This window comes from Leucopleurus acutus, assembly GCF_964270905.1.
Source record: "Leucopleurus acutus genome assembly, chromosome: 10".
Classification (NCBI taxonomy): Eukaryota; Metazoa; Chordata; class Mammalia; order Artiodactyla; family Delphinidae; genus Leucopleurus; species Leucopleurus acutus.
Genome location: NC_139153.1, coordinates 83,044,489 through 83,065,180, shown reverse-complemented (window position 1 = coordinate 83,065,180; position 20,692 = coordinate 83,044,489). Strand labels below are relative to the sequence as shown.

The 20,692-nt window shown below is 47.9% G+C and overlaps 2 protein-coding genes across 2 annotated transcripts; one reads left to right on the top strand and one right to left on the bottom strand.

Annotated features, from left to right (window-relative positions):
* Positions 1-3,039: 3,039 nt before the first annotated feature.
* Positions 3,040-12,435, top strand: MOG (myelin oligodendrocyte glycoprotein; the record flags this gene model as incomplete). Its single annotated transcript, XM_082847859.1, has 7 exons — positions 3,040-3,121; positions 4,274-4,621; positions 8,370-8,483; positions 9,809-9,829; positions 10,156-10,176; positions 11,747-11,863; positions 12,161-12,435. The coding sequence occupies 7 exons, from the start codon at positions 3,040-3,042 to the stop codon at positions 12,433-12,435; spliced, it is 978 nt and encodes a 325-aa protein (XP_082703985.1).
* An 860-nt stretch (positions 12,436-13,295) lies between these two features.
* ZFP57 (ZFP57 zinc finger protein) lies at positions 13,296-17,520 on the bottom strand (the record flags this gene model as incomplete). The annotated part of the gene is made up of 5 exons (XM_082848428.1): positions 13,296-13,307; positions 14,091-14,758; positions 16,041-16,121; positions 16,593-16,719; positions 17,179-17,520. The coding sequence occupies 5 exons, from the start codon at positions 17,518-17,520 to the stop codon at positions 13,296-13,298; spliced, it is 1,230 nt and encodes a 409-aa protein (XP_082704554.1).
* Positions 17,521-20,692: the final 3,172 nt, after the last annotated feature.

Below are 20,692 nucleotides of genomic sequence, written 5' to 3'. Positions count from 1 at the left end.
TAATATAGATTGTCTCCAAGATAAATTGTTGTTACCATTTATGTTAAAAAGGGAGGGAGGGTAGATTAGTTCTCACACGAAGAAACTTTCTTGTGGGGCTCCCTCTAGTGGCACATATGTGGAAGGATTCAGAGAAAACAAGTTGGCCCAGGATGGCTGGGCGATTTTCAAAGTATGTCATCTTATACATTTTGGATTTGGAAACAGAAGCAAATGAACACCTAAATAAACAAATAAATAAGAACCCATTTTCAAAAGTTCAAGAGGGCTATGTTATGTATTAATATGGAATTATGCATTATTAAGTAAACACCACAAGAAGAACACAAGAAGCAGAACAGGGCATGATATATATTTTACACATTCTCTGGAAAAGCTTACGCAGTACTGTTATTGGGTAACATCTAGGTAAGCTCCCATTTATTGAGTGCTTACTATTTTACATACGGATAGTGTGTTAATATACACATGAACATATTTATAGTATGTCACTTTGCATACATGACTGTGTACACGGCCTGTTATCAGACCTGGTGAGAGGTGTAGATCAAATGGAAATTACTGAGGAGAGTAAGAAACAACTCAAGAATATTTGCAAGATCATATAACATATGCCACACAAAATTAAAGTAACTTTTAAGAGCTGAAGGAAATGACCAGCCTGACCAACAACACAGGGTTGTTAGACACGTCCACACCATGCACCATGCCCAGCAAAACCCAGATGTTCCTATACCCAGATTTCTGTAAATGGCAACTCCACTGGCTTTGTTTTGCTGGTAGCCCTGCCCCTTTCCCTTGTCCAGAGACCATGTCATCCAAGGGACTGCTCACCCCAGCTCCAGAAATCCACCCCCTTTCCAAAGATGTGAGGCAGTCGAGGACGTGGAGGCAAGTGAGGTGAGCTCTTCAGAGGTAGGGGGTGTAGTAGTTATAAGTGGTTTTGGTTGGTTAACTCCTGACCCTCTCTGATCTTTTAACCCTCCACTCCACCCTGATCTCCTATCCAGCTTTTTTTTTTTTTTTTTTTGTGGTACGCAGGCCTCTCACTGCTGTGGCCTCCCCCATTGCGGAGCACAGGCTCCGGACGCGCAGGCTCAGCGGCCATGGCTCACAGGCCCAGCCGCTCCGCGGCATGTGGGATCTTCCTGGACCGGGGCACGAACCTGTGTCCCCTGCATTGGCAGGCGGACTCTCAACCACTGCGCCACCAGGGAAGCCCTCCTATCCAGCTTTTGACAACTGGACGAGTGCCAGACAAATTCAAGCACCTTACGACCCCCAAACCCTGTCCAGGAAAGCATCTTATGCATAACTTTCTTACCTGAACCTGAACTTGTATCTTGGAGGAAGAGCATCACAGGATATGTTAGGTTCTAGAAGGAGAGAATCCCCACGTGAGAGGAAGTCAGGCAAGCACAGAGACTCCTCTTCCCACCTCATTCATCCCTCCAGACCTTGACTTTCACCCTCACGGCTTCAGAATAGCCAGCCTGCTTGTGCCCAAACTACAGCCGCCTTGCAGAATAAAAGAATACACCACTCCCAGACTCAGCTGACTGGAGTCCATCCTTCTAGCCCCTCATGCTCATCTCAGACAAGAGCAGAAAATGTCTGTCCCTGTTCTGTTCCTAGCCCTTGAACGGTGCTGCCCAATATAATTTTTTGTGATGATGGATCTGGTCTATATTTGTGCTGTCCGATGCAGTAACCACTAGCTATATGTGCTACTGAGCGTTTGAAACATGGCTAGTGCAATCAAGGAACTGAATCTTTAATTTTATTTAATTTAAATGGGCACTTGTGACTAGTGATTACAGTATTGGACAGCATGGCTTTAGATTGTCCATCCTGACTTTTTTTTGATGAGACATCCTTAAGATTGGAAAATATATTTTTCAAACTTGGTGCTGATACTGGCCTCACTCTTTAGTGATCAGCCAAGTCTGGGGATAAGGAGAAAGATCGTATTCCCATCCCAGATCTCACTTTCCCCTGTGACAGAGGAAATTGGAGAGTGATGCCCAGGCTGGGGGCTGTGTCCTGACTGCTGATCTGTCCTCAGTGCCTGTATTGATTGACAGCCGCTGACTTTGCAGATCTTGCTTTCTTCATGCCTGCTTCTTGGAGCACAGGTGACCATCAACTCCTGACACTTGACTTGTGACTTTATTATTTTTTTAAATGCATTACTTTATATATATATATATTTGGTTGCACCAGGTCCCAGTTGTGGCAGGCAGGCTCCTTAGTTGTGGCATGAGAACTCTTCGTTGCAGCATGCATGTGGGATCTAGTTCCCTGACCAGGGATCGAACGCAGGCCCCCTGCATTGGGAGCATGGAGTCTCATCCACTGCGCCACCAAGGAAGTCCCAACCCCGTGACTCTCTGAAATGTATTCTTTGGGAGGGAGAAGCTAACTAAGTCCAAGCAACACATCTGAACATAAGGAAGGGCGTTTGGATTTGCGGTGGGAGAGAGAAAGGTCAGACATCAAGAGGAAAGAATGCCCTGGTAATGACAGTTATGAGACCATAGAAATAGGAAACCAAGTCTAAATGTTCCTTCCTTTTTAAAAATCCAACACAGATCCCTATCTTTTGGCTAATACCTGGAGGAGAGGGATTGAAGGGACCTTGCAGATTGCACCGACAAGCTGTAGCCTGCAGGCCAGTGAGTGATCCATCCCAACAGGTCAGATCCTAGAAGCCCCCTCAAAGGCTGGCCACCGGGAGAGAGTGGGGGAGGAAGGCCTAGTACCAGGCAGCCTCTGCTCCGTAGCTCTGAGGGGGTGGGGAAGGCAAACCCTGGTCATCCCCTGGCTCTGTAGCCCTTTTGTGTAAGTGCCTGGCAAGGGTAACGTGGGGCTGTGCCTGGGAGCACAGCTGCGACTCTGCTGGGGAGGAAGCAGGGCTAGGGCAGCTCTGCCCTCCCCGATCCTCCCCTGGGGCTTCTTCAGCCGTGGGGACACACACCCCGAGGGCCTCTGTTGGCCTGACCCTGCTGCAGGGGCTCTCTTTCCCCACTGACAGTGGAGATGGCCAGTTTTTTGAGCTCCTTTCTGCCCAGCTGCCTCCCCTCCCTCCTCTTCCTCCTCCAGCTGTCTTCCAGCTCTGCAGGTAAGATTTCTCTTTATTCCTGCCCTGGGGAGACCCTGAGAACAGGAAGGCTAGTTCCCTGGGCTCACCTCCTTCAACTCACCCTCAAGTTGCCATGCAAGTTATCTTTTCGAAACATAGATGTGCTGACATGGTTCCCCTCAGATACCGCCAGTGCCTCCCTACAGCCTTCAGAAGGAGACCCAAATCCATCATGCGACCTTAACTCAGGGCTCTCCTTGAACTTGGTCTTACCTATCTTTCCAACTTTGCTTTCTCACCTATCAAATGGGGAATATCATAATAACAGCCTCTTAGAGTTGCTGTCAGGGTTCAATTAGATAAGGTATATATAATATGCTTAGTTGTGCCTATCCCATGGTAAATCATGATAAATGTTTGTTGAGTTGTAGCATCTCATCATGTTTGAGAGTTCTGTCTCACACTATCAGGCACTAATAAGTTTTTACAGAGGATCCCTGCTCTCCGAAGACAGATTCCCAATCTCAGGGAGCTGCCTAACAGAGAAGGCTCAGAACATATACTCCCTCGGGAAGTGGCTGCAGGTCTAATGGAGAAACTAGCTTCATCTTCTAGTAGCTACAAGGCTGACAAGGAGATATATCCCACGGAGGAAAAAAGACTGGGAACATGTAAGGTCAGGGTCCAGGAGCTGTAGAGAGGGCTGAAGATACAGAGGAAAAGAAGAAGGAGGAAAGAAGGAAAGAAGATCCTCCACCTCTAGGGTGGAAGATCTCAGAGGAGAAGAATTTGGGACCAGGGTGTGAACAAATACAGAGGGCTGAGAAGTGATGGAGAGGTGGTGGTGGAGGAACGACCAAAGCAAAACCTCTAAGGGGAGAAGAAGGATCAAGTTGGCCAAGACTGAACAGGGAGGCCCATGGGACAGTTAAGCTGCAAGATGCTGGACCACATTCCAAGGTGGGACCTAAAGGCTGGGATGACCACATGCTAGAATGTTCTGTCCAGGGAACTCACGGTATCTCTATAACCAGAGACCTTTAAGAAAAATTGAGCTTCTCCCTGGCTCTAGAATTCTATTTAAAAATCAAATGTCTTCTTTCCCTGTTTAGAAGCAGCCCTTCCCATGAAGGGTTTGTTTGTCAAGGTTCCCTCTGATGCTCAGTTTCTTTTCTTTTGTGTCTTGGATAGGACAGTTCAGAGTAATGGGACCAGGGCAGCCCATCCGGGTGCTGGTGGGGGATGAAGCGGAATTGCCCTGTCGCATATCTCCAGGAAAGAACGCTACAGGCATGGAGGTGGGATGGTACCGACCCCCCTTCTCCAGGGTGGTTCATCTCTACCGAAATGGCAAGGACCAAGATGAAGAACAGGCGCCTGAATACCGGGGCCGCACGGAGCTGCTGAAAGAGACTATTGGGGAGGGAAAGGTGACCCTCAGGATCCGGAATGTAAGGTTCTCAGATGAAGGAGGTTTCACCTGCTTCTTCCGAGATCATTCTTACCAAGAGGAGGCAGCAATAGAATTGAAAGTGGAAGGTGAGTAGTGTCTATAATAGTAGGTATTGTCTGTTGGGTGGCCAGGACCTCCCTTTGAGCCTTCAGTCATTCTCTCAATTGAGATGAGATCCTTCAACCCAAACAGCTCATTCCTGGGAATTAACTCCATAGAGATACGCACATCAGTATCTCTGGGAATTCATATGCTCACATTGTCCGTTACATCATTATTCTGTAATGATGTAAGGAAGCCAGAATCAGAGTCCGTGCCCACGAATAGGGAAGTGACTGAGTAAACACTGTTACCCATACAGTGAATATCATGCAGCCATTTAAAAGATTGTTGTAGGGCCATTCCAGACAGCTTGGAGGCATTTTACAAGGTATTGTTGAGTGATAAAAGCAAGCTACAGAATCTAGGGAACAAAAAATTTATCCATTTATATAAAAGTGTGTATATAACATGCACATTTGTGGGTACGTATAGAGAACTTTTAAAAATTTTTAAATAGAAAAATTGAAAAATGTAGGCAGCAAAATCCAAAATAATCCATTTGTGATTATTTTGTGCTACTAGAGGGGAATATTACTTATCTGAAAGATAATCAAAGTATCCAAGTGGACCTTTTCCTTTCTTGTTTTGCTTTGGATTGTCTTTTCATTTATTTGTTATAAACAAGGGCCTTATTCCTAAGGAGTCAAACCCTATTACAGTGAATTCCTCATTTGATGTGTTTGTGGTGTTTTATTAGATGAGGAACATTATTAAACAATATATTCCTGGTAAACATCGTTGCAAGGAATTAAACAAGTAGAACCAATGTCTGAATATAATCATAAAAAGAGATGCTACCTATAGATTTTACCTCCACTGATTCCTTTCTCCAGAATTTCATTTGTGGTATGTTTGGCTTTTTGTTTGGGGGTTTTTTGCCGTACGCAGGCCTCTCACTGGTGTGGCCTCTCCCGTTGCGGAGCACAGGTTCTGGACGCGCAGGCTCAGCGGCCATGGCTCACGGGCCCAGCCGCTCCGCGGCATGTGGGATCTTCCCGGACCGGGGCACGAACCAGCGTCCCCTGCATCGGCAGGCAGACTCTCAACCACTGCGCCACCAGGGAAACCCCGTGTTATGCTTTATGTGAGGGATGACTTTGAAATTTATTTTTTTGTTTTATCCCCGAGGGGTTAAGACAAGGACAAGGAGGGGGAGATTTGAAAGTTAATTGCTATTTAATTGAGGAACAAAAATATTCTGAGGCCTGGGCCTCAGGTCATTTCCCTTCCCTCCTCCCCACCTGCTGGGCAAACATCAGACAATTGATCACTTTTGTATCTCAAGGGCCACTGTTGCAGTACTGGGACCAGAAGACGGCATTGTATGCAGGATAACAAAGCACTATTTCTAGAGACGGATCTCAGGGATGTGAAAACAGCTTTGTGTGTCACAGAATGTTCTTCATACAGCTGTTTACACTGGGGGATTTTTACCTGCAAGGAAGTCTGATAGTGAGGATCTCTCCGGTTTTCCGATTTTCCTCATTCCTGTTCAGTAGCTTCCTGGCTCAGTAACTGCCTCCCCAAGTACATCCCCACCCCACCCCAACAAGTAAACAAACAAACAAATGAACTGCCCGGGGAGAAAGTTTTCCTTTCAGTGGATTTCCACATTCCCACCCTCTTCTCCTTTCTCATAATCTGCATGCCTAAGAGTCTTTTTAAAAAGAGAGTTTAATGATGGACCACCCACCTAGTGTGAGGAAGCTGAGACAAATTTAGGACTGAAATACAGTAACTATGTGATTGCCAAGTTTCAGGTGTAATTACCTCACCTCTTTCTCTAAAGAGTTTCTAATCTCTCCTTCTAACTTTGTATTTTTCTTGTCAGTTTTGTGATTTTATTACTAGTTGTCTCTAAACCTTTCTTTAAACTCTTCATTATGAAACTTTAAAACATATACAGAAGTAGAGAGATTATTATAATGAGCCTCCAAGTTCCCATCACCTGACTGCAACAGTTATGACCCAAGGACAGGCCACCTGTTTCACTAGACCCCACTCATCACCATCCTCCCCAAATGAATTCCTCCGGCAAATCCTAGGAAGCATTATCGTGTCATTGCTAAATCCTCAAAACTGTATGTCTCAAATAGAAAAACTCAAAAACAAAACAAAATCATAACCAAAATACTATTATTACATCTTTAAAATTTAACAAAAATTCTTAACAATACTCAGTCTGTGTTCACATTTTTATGATTGTTTTATAAATATATTTTTACAGTTGGTTTGCTTGAATCCAACCCAAACAAGATCCACAGGTTGGTATTCGCCCTGTAGAGTTTCCCACGATCTAGATTTTGCTGATTTCATTCCCACGTTGTTTAACACAGTGTTCCATACCTTTTATTTTCTGTAAACTTATAGATTAGGATATGAACAATCAGATTCAGGTTTGATTTATTTTGTCAAGCATATTTCATAGGTGATGCTATATACTTCGTTCATATCACTTTACATCAGAAGTCTCATAATATCTTTTTCTCTCTTTTTGTGATCCTAACCCTTTGTTAAAATATAAAAGGTGTACAAAAAAAGGAACTAAAATATGTAATTGTTAAACCATGTTGCTCCAGGTAACTTCCAATGAGAACTTTGAAAGTAGAGCTGGCTGTGTTTTCTCCTGGGGAACACAGTAACAGACAAGAGCCTGAAACCGCAGCTTGAAGGATGGTATTTATACCTAAGAAACCAGTTTGATGTTGTTTGCTTGACTTAATGCCTACCCTGATGGCAGTATCTTTATCTAGCTCCCTAACGCAGAGAACAAGATGTCAAGGGCCGGCCCTGAACATTGAGATTATACAGGGAAAGCTTTGGGGCACTGAGCCGACTCGAGAATGGGCAATAGATGGCGCCAGAGAGCCAAAGGTCATCCCCTGTCTGTTTATCTTTCCCACTCCATGTCCGCTCAGTTACCAAATCCGGCGGATCTTACTTTCTCAAAAGCTCCAGAAGAAAGGTTCTTAACTTTTCTTTGTGTCATGCACCCTTTTGTCGTACCGGTAAAGTCGATGAACCCCTTCTCAGAAGGATATTTGAAATGCATAAAACATACTTGTACTGAAATACAGTTATCAAAATATTAAAGTAAGATATGGGGTGGCCCTAATAATAGTGTCATTTCAAAATGAACATAAGTGATATTTTGAGATTTCTGTACCGTGATATGAAAATATTTGTGATTTTTAGGGATGACAAAGTCTCAGGTTCTGTTCATATTGTTGTGGAGTGTTGCCTACAAACATAATTGAAAGAAACACTAAATTTCAGCTTAAAGTTTAATGAAAATATGTATTTTTTTTCCTATTTAAGTTCACCTTGACTTCCTACACCACCACCACTGTCCTAGGCTCATGTGTTTTACTTTCACCATTACCATGGCCTCTTAATTGACTGCCTTCGACCCCCTCCTCCAGTCCTGCAGTCAGTAAATCAGACCTTGTCACTCCTCAGCATGAAATGCTTCAGTGTACCCCGTGACCTTGAGGATCAGATCTAAGTCCTTTTCGTGGTTCTCAGAACTCTCCAAGACTGGCCCAGTATACAGCCTCAACTCCTGTCATTCTAAACCACTGGCCCTTCCCAGAAACAACCACTTACTTTTCCTTTAAACCTAAGCTTAGGTGTTAGTTCTGAGTCATCTTCTTTGATCCTGACTCATGGAGCTGTGGGCACTGTGCTGGGTGTTGATGACGCAGTGCTGGGCCCCCCGGTTCTGCCTTTCAGATCCCTTCTACTGGATCAACCCTGGAGTGCTGGCGCTCATCGCGGTTCTGCCTGTGCTCCTCCTGCAGATCACTGTGGGCCTTGCCTTCCTCTGCCTGCAGCGCAGACTCAGAGGTACAGGCTGGAGGGTGGCTGGCTGGGGACCCTCCCCTGAAGTCCCTGGCCTCTTGGAGCTTGGTCAGCTAACGTTTATTTTTGAGGGACTTCTGGGTTCAGAACTCCATAACGACAAGTTTTACATCCTACCGAATGTAAATATCATTTAGATAATAGGGCCTTTCATTTCCCTATGAGGTAGGGCTGATATATAATAGCCCCATTTTAGAGAGGAAGCAACTGAGGCCTGGAGTGGTTCAGAGATTTACTCAAGCTGGCACAGCTTATAAGTGGCAGAGCTCAGGCCTAAACCCCTATCTTCTGGCCCCTGAAACATACACAGCAGCTCATGCAACTGGGGGAGTGTGAGCTTCAGAATCAGGCAAGTCTGTGCTACTAGGTTTAAATAAAGATACTGTAAGTAAAAGTCCCTACCACATAGTAGGTGTTGTTTCCTCCTTTTCCATCCAACACTGAGGACATGGGTTCAACCGTCTGAAGCTCCTCTCTTGCGCCCAAGAGCTTTCATTTTGAGACTTCTCCCCACCACCAAGCGTTCTCAAAGCTAAAGCCCGCAGGGCCTCCAATTCTCCTCCGCCTCCCATTCCTAAGAGGATAAAGCAGCAAGGAGGGCTTGGAGTATATGAGGGGGGATATTGGTGGGATCTTTTCTTCCCTTGACCTCATCCCAGATACTCAGTTACCTCTTCTCCCACATGAGAAAGGTCTTCAGCCCACATGGCTGAGCAGAAAGAACCTGATCAGTGGAGTTGGCCAGCCTGGGTTTAGATCCAGTTCAGACAATGACGAACTCTCCAAGCCTCAGTTGCCTAGTCTGAGTCAAGTAGAGATAACACCCTCCCTCCTACAAGTTATGGGAGGATTAAAGGGGATAGTGTTATGTAAAGCATCTAGTACAGAGCCGGTCACAAAGCAGCTGCTCAACTAAAAACTTAGTTCCTTCCTTCCTCATTCAGATGTGAAGTAGCTTTAGATTTACTAAGTGACAACCCAGCGGGGTGGAGTGACCTTGTGAACTGAGAACCAGCAAGAAAAGGAGCAGAGAGCAGTGGGGGCGGTAATAAAACCTTAGATTCGTTTGGGGCATTGGTGAACATCGCTGTCTACTGAGCTTCTCCACTTTCTTTAACCCAATATTTAACCCAGGCAATAGCCAGGGAATGAGCCTGAACTCCTGTTTTCAAATCTGGTGCTCTTCTCACTCTAAGGGAGTTCATGGGCTACTGAGAAACAACCTGCACAAAGGCCCAAGGCAATGGGTGTGGAGGGGCCCCATCTAGTGCCTGAGCTGGAACTAAAAATGTCGCCTTTTTCTATTTTAGGAAAACTTCCAGCAGAGATGGGTGAGTTCCAGGCACCTTCCCTCCCCATGCCTCCCTCCAGGTCTTCTGGTGTAACTGAAATGGTCATTTTCTCAGACCATCTCTGCCTCTGTCCCAATACCCTGTGCTCCCTTCAGGCGGGAACTTCACTATTAAAACTCCTATAACCAGTCATAGAGTCTCATTCCTCTTCCCTGCCTTCAGCCAGAGTAGAAGTAAAATCCTACAGCTTCCTTTCCTCCATCGTGCATCACTTATAATTTAAAGTGACTAAATAACAAAGGCTCAGAGGAGAAAAGATTGTTTCGAGTGCCATACTAATAATCCCTTTCCATTTGTTCTTTCAGAGAATCTCCACCGGACTTTTGGTAAGTCCTGGGGTACCCAGCCCCCCAGGTCAGCTTGGTGCTTCACTCGGCTCCTGTTACCTGGGGACGTAAGGACCCCTGGCTTCTGGTTGGTTTCCTCCCTCTCTTGTTCTTTCTTTGAATGTCATCATCTGCACCTAGGATGGGTTAGATAATAGCAAACACATTACGCTTTCATGTACCTGGCACTGTAACAGCTTCCCGAATGTTAATGTTCTAGCAATTACAAGTACTTTATGTACATTACTTCTTTTTTCAGGAGTTACAAAGGGGAGGTAAACAGATCCTTTGCACATCAACTTGATGTCTAGTTGGGGAGGTGATACATATACATAAATTACTGGAGAACAAAGTACATATACATCACCGACAACTCACAGAGGAAGGAGTTTTCACAGTACAGAATGAGTAACTACATGTGACTCCTCAGGGAAGGCGACTTGGGGGAAGAGTGAAGACATCAAACCCCACTAGAATGTTGGCCTGGACTTCCTGGTGGTCCACTGGTTAAGACTCTGCACTTCCACTGCAGGGGGTGAGGGTTCAATCCCTGGTGGGAGAACTAAGATCCCGAATGCCATGCAGCAAAAAAAAAAAAAAAAAAAAAGAATGTTGGCCCTAGGACATGGTCTCTGTCCTTTTTATTCACTGCAGATTGTCCAGTGCCTAACGACAATGCCTACAATAGAAGGGCACCCAAATATTTGTTGAATGGGTGTTGCAGAAATTATAAGATGGTCCCTGCTCTGAGCAGCCTTCCTGAACAGCCTCTCCTCCTGAGGCTGGAGGTGCCCCTGGCTCCACGCTAGCATTTAATCAGTGTGCAGGAAAAACAACACACATAGTCTGCAACTCAAAGGGAAGGAACAGGATCTTTGTTTTACAGGATTCAAAAAAACAAAGGTCTTAAAACAAAACAAAACAAAACAAAAAAACAAAAAAAAAAACAAACGAACAAAAAAAAACCACAAAGGTCTTAACTTTTTGTACTCTTTGGCAATCTGATGAAGCCTCATGGACCCCTCCCTTCCCAGAATGTTTTGAACTGTACACATAAAATATAACACATAGGATTACAAAGAAAACCATTGTTTTGAAATAGTTTTCGAAATATAAACCAATTTGTGATAAAGTAACAAATGTACATTAAATAATATACACTAAATACAAAATATACATTAAATAATAAAATGTAGCAGCAGGTCTAATAATTTGGTAATTTCAAAATATTGATAAACAGTATTCTGAGATTTCTGCAACAACTCTGAAGGGCATGTGGTTTCCATTGGTGATAAAGTCACAGGTACTGCCGATAACTGGTTTGTTAGCTACATTTTTAGTGTAAGAAAATGCTAAATTCAGTTTGAAGTTAGTGAAAATAAAAATGGAATGCTTTTCTCATCCAAATTCATGAACTCCCTGGACTCTATCCACAAACTATTTTGGAACCCAGGTTAAGAACCTCCCCCCTCCACCACCCAAAATAAACCCAATAATAAATGGAGAGGGGTGGGTGGGACACAAGGGGGAACACATGTTAATCCTGTTTGTTCTGTGGCAAACAATTCAGATCCCCACTTCCTGAGGGTGCCCTGCTGGAAGATAACCCTGTTTGTAATCGTGCCATTTCTCGGACCCCTGGTGGCCTTGATCATCTGCTACAACTGGCTACACGGACGACTAGCAGGTGCAGTGCTGGGGCAGCAAACAGGACCACTGGGCAGCAGGGGATCAAGCCAGCCCTGAGTGGGAAACATAAAGAGGGTGGATGGAACCAGGGCTCAAGATTCAGAGCTGGAATTTCCTTCCTGCTCTGTCCACATGGCCAACTCCAGGCTCCTCAGAGAATCCATAAAGAGAGCCACTTACTGAGATCTGTGGGGTCCCTTAGTGGAAAGGGGGGGGGGTGACTATGAATTCCACAGGGAGGATGTGGGAGGAGTTAGTCATCTTCCACTCATCACCTATTTCTCTTTGTTTTCAGGGCAATTTCTTGAAGAGCTAAGTAAGTTTTCTTCTCTTTCTTATAAGCTGAGAGCAAAAAAAAAAAAAAAAAAAAAACAAGGAAAGCAGCAAGGGGAAGAGGGGGCTATTGAGGGATCAAAATCCCAAAGGAAAGGAAGGGCTGGTGAGCCTGGCTGGAGGGAGGATTCCTCCTCCACCTTCGTGCTCCAAAGCAAGAATCCCACTCCAGCTGGCCTCCTTTCTCAATTGTTCCCTACAGCAGCTGCCCTGGGCCTCCCCTCCAAGGCCAGATGACTCCACAGGGCTTTCTTCTCCCTGGTGTGACAGTTTCATGACAGAAACTGTTGACAGCTTTTTCAAGTCATTTTCTCCTCCTTCTAGGAAACCCCTTCTGAATGATGTCGCATCTTGGCAGGGTGGAGAAGAGCCTGGTTGGCCCAAAGACTGGTCCTCGGGGATGTCACATCCATCAAGTTGCACTCACTGGCCTCTTTGCTGTGGGGACATTCCAATCTGCACTTGCAGGAACGCTCTGAATTCCAAATAGGATCAACTTCTCTTCTGTCATCTACTTTGTCTCTCCCTTTCCCCAGCTCCTTCCTTCCTCTCCCCCTTTATGCTGCCCACATATTTCTACTCCTTGGTCTATCTTCCATCTGGAAGCCCTCTCTGGTTACAGCCAGGCAGCTGCTCTTCTCTTCATCAGAGGGCACCTGTGCTGCAGAGTAACACAGACAAGAGGGTCTCTGCCATGAACTGGAGACCAGGAACCTCCTCACTGCAAATTATAGCACACCAACTTCGCAAATGGTGGTCGTTTCTTCCAAGATCTCAGCCCTGCTGGGAAGGAGCAGGAAAAGTCCAAAACATCCAAGACAGCGCCAAGTGACCTGCAGAGTGAGGACATGGGGAGCCCTAACCAAAAACAGGAGATGGGGAGAAACCCGCAAAACACTGGCCAGAGCTCCATCTTGCCCCAGGCAGCCTACCGAGGTGCCAGGGGAGCAAGGGGTGAGAACTGGGCCACACACCTGCTTTAAAATGCCTCCCTTCTACATCTGGCCCAGATGGGTCCCTCACACTCTCTCCCCCACTCATCTTTTTTCTCCCATCTTCATATCTATTGGAGTGTCCACTGTTGTCTTCAACAACTACTACTTGATGGTCTGTCAGACACAAAGAAACAAGCTGGGTGCTAATTAATAATACTACAAGTTTCCATGTGCCACCTCTTGTCCCTTTTCCTTTCTGTATTTCCTTCATTATTCCTTCACCTCTCTCTTCCTCTACCCCAGTCTCCTTACCCTGGAGGTTAGCCCTCAGGAAAACCAAACAGAGAAAGACCTTGGGTGGAAAGGCCATTTATTTACATTCCCAGACCTTCACTGCCTTATCTGCTTTCTTTCCTCTGCTGCCTTCTCCCCTCCCTTCCTTCCCTCTCCTGAGGGTATGGATCCAGGAGAAAGATCCGTCTCCTCCCCTGCCACAGTGGGCGCATCGGGAAAGAAGCCAAGCGACTGACCCAGGATCGCCCAGCATTTATGGGGACTGCCCAGGCAGAGCCCCTTGCCCCTGTAGCCCCCCCAGTGACCCAAAAGGTCCTCTTTCTCCCCAAAGCAGACGTCGCAGATAGGGCAACAGTAGAGCTTCTGCTTCCAGTGAGTCTGCTGGTGCCTGACCAGCCCAGAGAATAAAGTGAAAGACTTGCCACAGTGGAAGCAGCAGTTGGACTGCTCTGTGAAGTGGGCCTTCTGGTGGCTGGAGAGACAGCTTTTCTTGCTAAAAGTCAAGGGACAATGAGGGCAAGAGAAGACTTTGAGTCTTGAAGGCTTTCCTGGGTGAGAGCTGGACTTGGTATCCAGGCAGGCGGTTCTCGTGTTGGCTGCCTGGGTCCTGGTCACAGGCTCTGCAGTTGTAACGACTGGGCACTGAGCCTTCCCAGTGACTACCTGGTTCTTGGTTGCAGGTGCCGGGCTCCTGTCTATAGATGGCTGGGTCTGAGCCTCGGGACCGGTGGTTTTAAATGAGGGTCCTTGGGTCCCGGCCACTGGTGCATTGTTTGCAGTTGCCAGCCCCTGGAATCCAGCTGTGTTGTCTGGAATCTTCAGGATATGCTTCTGGTTTCCAGCCCCCAGCTCCTGGCCCTGGTGTATCTTCTGGTGGCGTTTGAGCTCAGACTGGTCCCGAAAGCACTTCCCACAGAAGGGACACGAGTGGGGCCGGTAACCCAGATGGACACGGCGGTGACGGCTCAGTCCAGAAGCATCACAGTAGGTCTTGTCACAGAGCGAGCAGCAGAAGGGCCTCTCCCCAAGGTGCTTGCGCCGGTGGTAGCTGAGGTCCTTGGGGTTCAGGAAGGACTTCCCGCACTGGCCGCAACTGTGAACAAACTGGTGGTTGTAGAGGCTGGAGCGCTTGCTGAAGCACCTGCCACAGGTATGGCAGGTAAAGGGTGGCCCAGCCCAGGATGCTGGGGACACTGGTGTCCTGTCCAGGGACCCAGCTGGAGCAGAGGATGGGCCTGCTCTTCTGCAAGCAAGGGAGACCTTCTTGTCATCGCTATTTCCCTCATCTCCCAAACTCTGACTCTGTTCTTGAAATTCCTCTCTCTTGTCTCCTGTAGGGAATGAAGAAGAATAGCGAGATTCACCATGACAACCCCAACACAAGCTCTCAGTCCAAGCTACTTCCCCTCTTTCTGCCCTCCCTCTCCCCCCCGCCACATTCACGCTCACTCTTAGACCTCAGAGGCCAGAGATAAGAATAAACTTTGGGGGCTTCCCTGGTGGCGCAGTGGTTGAGAGTCCGCCTGCCGATGCACGGGACACGGGTTCGTGCCCCGGTCCGGGAAGATCCCACATGCCGCGGAGCGGCTGGGCCCGTGAGTCATGGCCGCTGAGGCTGCGCTTCCGGAGCCTGTGCTCCGCAACGGGAGAGGCCACAACAGTGAGAGGCCCGTGTACCGCAAAAAAAAAATAAATAAATAAATAAACTTTGGGGTTTTCCAATTAAAAGCAAATAAAAATTTAACTGGAATCTTCCAAAAATATCAGAGATCAAAATTTTAACCACATTTCTTGAAATCCATTTCATTTTTTTTTAAAATTGAAGTACAGTTGATTTACCATGTGTGTTAATTCCTCTCATTTTCAATTTTGTTCGTACTCCCAGACACCCCAGATACCTATAGGTGACCTCATAATATATCATGCAAATTGGGACGCTTGAATGACGGGAGGTGCTATTAACAATCAAGCTAGGATGAGAAGCATAAACCAGGACTGTCCTGGCAAACCAGGAGTGTGGTCAGCTCAGACTTAAATTTCTCTCAAGCCTTTATTCTACTCTTAAGAACAAGTCTCCCCTGCTCCAACTCAGCATCAAGCTCATCTCCCTTCCCTTTCTTTTCTTTTGGAAAAGACTCTAAAAAAAAAAAAGAAAAATTTATTTACTTATTTATTTTGGCTGCGCCAGATCTTAGTTGCAGCATATGGGATCTTTTAGTTGCGGCACACGTGTGGGATCTAGCTCCCCACCCAGGGATCAAACCCGGGACCCCTGCATTGGAAGCATGGAGTCTTACCCACTGGACCACCAGGGAAGTCCCGGAAAGGACTTTTTAATCAAGGCGGTATCACTGACAAGCAACTGACATGGAATCTCTCCATCTCTAGGAACTGAAGATATTCATTTGTCCTGAATGCTTTAGATACTCATCTTCTTGAAGCCAGGGGACTTGAGCAGATGATGTCAAGGTTTCTTCCAGCTCCACGTCTGACCAGGCAGGAAGGATGCAGGCTCGGGGCGGGTATGCAGACCCCGATCCTCTTAGTCATTTCTATCCTCCCAAGGCATGTCCTGGGTCCTTTTCACCCTCCTCTCTCCTTTGCAATTCTTACCTGAATGAAGGCCTTCTCCGTTTGGGGGACGGAGACCTGCTCTCCACTGTTTCTCTTCTTGTTCAAACTTGGCGATCAGGTCTGGATTAGACAGAAAGATTCTGACTGGGGAGTGGGAAGGAGAGGAAGAGTTGGAGTCCCAGGCTCGGCCCCTTCACACCTGATGGGGATAACAGGCTACCTTCTTCCGTTATCTTTGGTTTAAGAGCCATAATCTGGGACACTTAGGTGCAGGGAGGAGACACGCAAAAGGCCAGCTCTTAACAAAGTGCCTGGTATATAATAGGAGTGACTCAGTAAATACTAGTTGGATGAATAGGCAGATTTGCATACTTTGAGAACATTATTGTCATGTCACAAGCCTTATCTTTGCCTTCATGCAAGCTTTCATTTCTTCTTTCACCCTGAGCCTAGTAACCCAGATCTTGCATACCTGGAACGTATAGAACCAAGGATCAGCGAAGCTAGTTGTGAGCTGATCTACCTGCCCAGGGAAACAAGATGTCCCAGAGGCCTGGGACAGAGGGCTTGTGAGGAACCCCAGCCTCTTACCCACAGACATCAGGTTTCTGAAGGTCTCTGACATAACGTCCTGGTAGAGGACCCTCTGACTGGCATCTAGACATTCCCACTCTTCCTGGTTGAAATTCACTGCCACATCCTCAGAGGTGACTGGCTTCTGGAAGAACAGGAGAGATTCAGAGAGTCTGTATATAGACAGACAGACATCCTGTCTCAAGATTCAGACAACTAACAGAAAAAGAAAAACATGGAAGGAAGGGAGAAATAGGAAAAGACAAGTACAAAGCCAGCAACTTTAATGTACAGACAGGAAAGGAAGGATGGAGAGGAGGGAAGAACAATGTGGGGGGAGAAAGGAGGGGTATATACTGAATATAAGTAGGAAGAACGCAAAGGAAAAAGGCTGCCACTCTGATGAATTTCAGCAAGGACTCCTTGAAGGATGCCAGGGTGGTGTGGAGTCTGAAAAAAAGTCCTTGAAACCCCTTCTCCTGAGTGCTGTTTATCTTGGAACACTCTTGAGATTCCATTTGTTCTGTAGACAGGATAATGGATGAAAGAGCTCCTGGAGTCCAGGACCCAGCCCCTCCCTCTGTCTCTCGCTAGGTCTCCTCACCTTCACCCATGCCTTCCACCAGCATTCTCCCTTCACGGCTTCCTGCAGGGCCTCCTCATCCACCTGAGGGAGCAGCTTCTGTACAGGTTCAGTTGGCTTCAGCAGGTCAAACACCACCTCTTCCCTGATGTCTCTTTCTAGCTTTATCCACTCCTGGTCTGGCCCCCAAGGCTGACTGGGCTCCTTCCTGGGGCTATCTACCTCCCAGTGACTGAGCAGATGGAGAGAGTTTGAAAAGGCCCCAGGGTTTGATGTGGCCTCCAGTGGCAAAGGTATCTGCTCCAGGGGGCTGTCTTCCTTTTTTGTCCTGCTGTCCAAATTCTCTTTCACAGCTGAGAACATCTTTGGTTCTCTCCAAGCCTAGGCCACAGAGTTCAGGAACCTGGTCACCCTCGGCTCAGCAGCCGTTGTTCAGTAATGCCAGCTTGGGGCTCGGAAGGCGTCGTCTGCCTTCTGCTTCACCTGTTTCTAGCCGCTGGCTGGTGCCCACCTCTAGGAACCTGAGGTCAGAGAGAAATGGTATCAGCAAGAGGGGGAGTGAGTGAGGAACAGCAGTTTCCTAATTTGGTCAGGGAACACCAAGAGTTACTGAACTCCTGCTTTGTACCTAAAACCCCTCAGCACTGCCCCATGAGGTAACAATTAATGACCTCATTTTAAGGAACCTAAAGTAGAGATGCTAAGTAATGTGCTCAAGGATACTCCTGGTCCACAGCAGAGTTTGTGTTCAAAGCCTTGACTCTACCACTGAGGACATGATTTCCACTGTCCCAAAGCCCTCTCTAGAGCAACATCACGGTATTCTGGAAAGAAAGCATGTGCCTGAGGTAACCAGCCCTGGATCTGCCACAAACCACCTTGTACAAGTTTCTTCATTCTGATCTGGTTTTATTGGAAAGTAAGATTAAAGGAGACTCTCTAAGATCCCATCCAGGACCCAAAAATATACGATTCTGTGGATTTTTAATACATACAGATACTTGTAAAGAATGATAATGGAGGGACTTCCCTGGTGGTCCAGTGGTTAAGAGTCTTAGCTCTCACTGCAGGGGGCATAGGTTTGATCCCCGGTCCAGGAACTAAGATCCCACATGCCTTGAGGCATGGCCAAAAAAAAAAAAGAATGATAATGGTAACAACCCAACAGCAAATGCTTCTGCAGGGCTCCCAAGGAGCCCGGCGCTGGGCTGCCTGCCCAGCCCAGGAAGTTCCTGCTCTGCCCACACGTGGCTGAACTCCCACCTCCTCCTACTGACAGCCACTCACCCCGCTTCTCCTCCCTCCAGATGGAATGAAAAGAATGAAGACATAAAAACCTGTTGACTTTCTTCCTTTCACTTCTTTGAAAGGTGGTAGAATTGAAAATGCCAGCAAGGAAAAGGGCATTCAATAATGGAGTTAGTGGGATAGCTAAAAAGAAAGCTGACAGGAAATGTGCATTCCTGGGAGGTGAAGTTGAGTCCCTCCTTCCCTCCCTCCCTTCCTTTCTTTCAAGACCATCCACAATCATCGCGTGAGAGGGGCAGGTCTGGATTATTCTCCTACTCTCCAGCCAAACACAATGAAAGTAACACTTCAAAACAGTCTCAGTAATAGTATCCTCAAGGTCCTGGCTTTCCCGTTCTCCCGCAGGAAAGACCCACCCCTGTCAGTCATTCTCAAAAAGCATTTGCTGCAGGTGGTAGCCTGAGGCCCTCGGTCCGGATTCTAAGCTGGTTCTCTGGTTTGGGAAGGGAGCATGACTATGGAGACTGAAATTTCTGGCAGCTGCTGCCTGCCTCTGGCACTTTTATCTCGATAGTACTTTCTACATCCACACGCCCCAGAGCTCAAGCCGGCTGGGCCACGATGGAAAGAGGCTGGATATAACTCAACAGACTTTCGGCGCAGACCGGTTTATCTGTTCCCGGCCCGGCCCTGCCCTTCCAGAATGTAAATTCCTCCAGGGAATGTGTCGCCATTTTCCAGTTCTCTGAGTCCACCCAATCTCTCTCTAACCCCAAACCCGTCCATGGTTTCCCATAGCAATTCTGAGAACGACCGAAATCCCCACCACACCTGCCAGGCTTCGTGGGGTCCGCCCTCGCCTCCCCCCACCGTGGTGTTCCAGCCACTATTGTTTTCTGCCTTTCGGCCAAGCAAAAAGACCCTCGGGCATTAGCCCTTCTCACCCGGTCTTCGGGTCTCTGCTCTGTCCTCAAGGACCCTTTGCAGCTCCTGCCCAGCTCTGCCGGACCAGATCGCGAGCCCACAGGGCGTACCTCCCGTCACTGCGCGCCCAGCCCCACACTCCGGTCTCGGGGCCTCCCGCGGGCAGGGACGGAGAGTTTCGCTCACCACTGCGTGGCACGCTCGTTAATACCCACTGGTTGGGGTTTCTGTGCGCTGAACTGGTCCTGTTGACTGGGACGGCACTGCCCGATGCCTGTCTGCCCCGAAACTTCGTTGCTGGGATCCCGACTTTTTCAGCACGTGCCAGGAGCCCGTCCTCTTCGCCGAGTCCCCCACGCGGCCGGAGTGGTCGGCGCCCTGGGCCATACCCTAACCCAGGTTTCCCCATGGGCCCCAGGGGTTGGAAGCTCCCCCAAGATGCGGGGCGCGATGCTCCCCTCGCCTGCCGATGTCAGGGGCGGAAGGTTGCGGCACAAAGACCCTTCACTAACTTCCACCACCGCGAGCTCAACTACCCTCTGTCCTACTCACCCGCCGCTGCCGAGGACCGGGACTTTGGGACGTAGGGTTTCCGAGGGGCCAGCGGCGAGCCCGCTCCACTCCAGCGCACGTTTACCGGCTGCCCAAGACCCCGTCCCGGCCCCACCAGTGCCTGGCACCGGCCTCGCTCTCCTCGCCGGTTTCCGCAAGGCCACCGTGCACCCTGTCGGGTTAAGCTTGTGGGCCCGCCAAGGTCAAGAGTTCACAGTCTAGGAAGCTTAAAAAGGAAGAGGACTCGCCCCGCCCCACTAGCCCATTCCTCCTACCAATTGCAGCCGCTGGTCCCACCTAGCGCTCGGATCTCATTCCCAGTCTTAATTTAGTCTTGGGGGGTAAAAAGGATTAAATTACCTCTGATTAAAACACATAATCACCAACCACCATCACCTAGAGCCCAAAGGAGAAAAATGAGACCTTTACGCGCTCCCAGAAAGAGACTTGGAGGCACAAAGCACCTTAAAAAAGCAAAGCAGGGGTTTCTGGTGGCACAGTGGTTGAGAGTCCGCCTGCCGATGCAGGGGACGCGGGTTCGTGCCCCGGTCCGGGAAGATCCCAAGTGCCGCGGAGCGGCTGGGCCCGTGAGCCATGGCCGCTGAGCCTGCGCGTCCGGAGCCTGTGCTCCACAACGGGAGAGGCCACAACGGTGAGAGACCCGCGTACCGCAAAAAAGAAAAGCAAAGGCAGGACCGCACTGGTGGCACAGTGGTTAAGAATCCGCCTGCCAATGCAGGGCACAGGGGTTCGAGCTGTGGTCCAGGAAGATCCCACATGCCACGGAACAACTAAGCCCGGGGGCCACGAC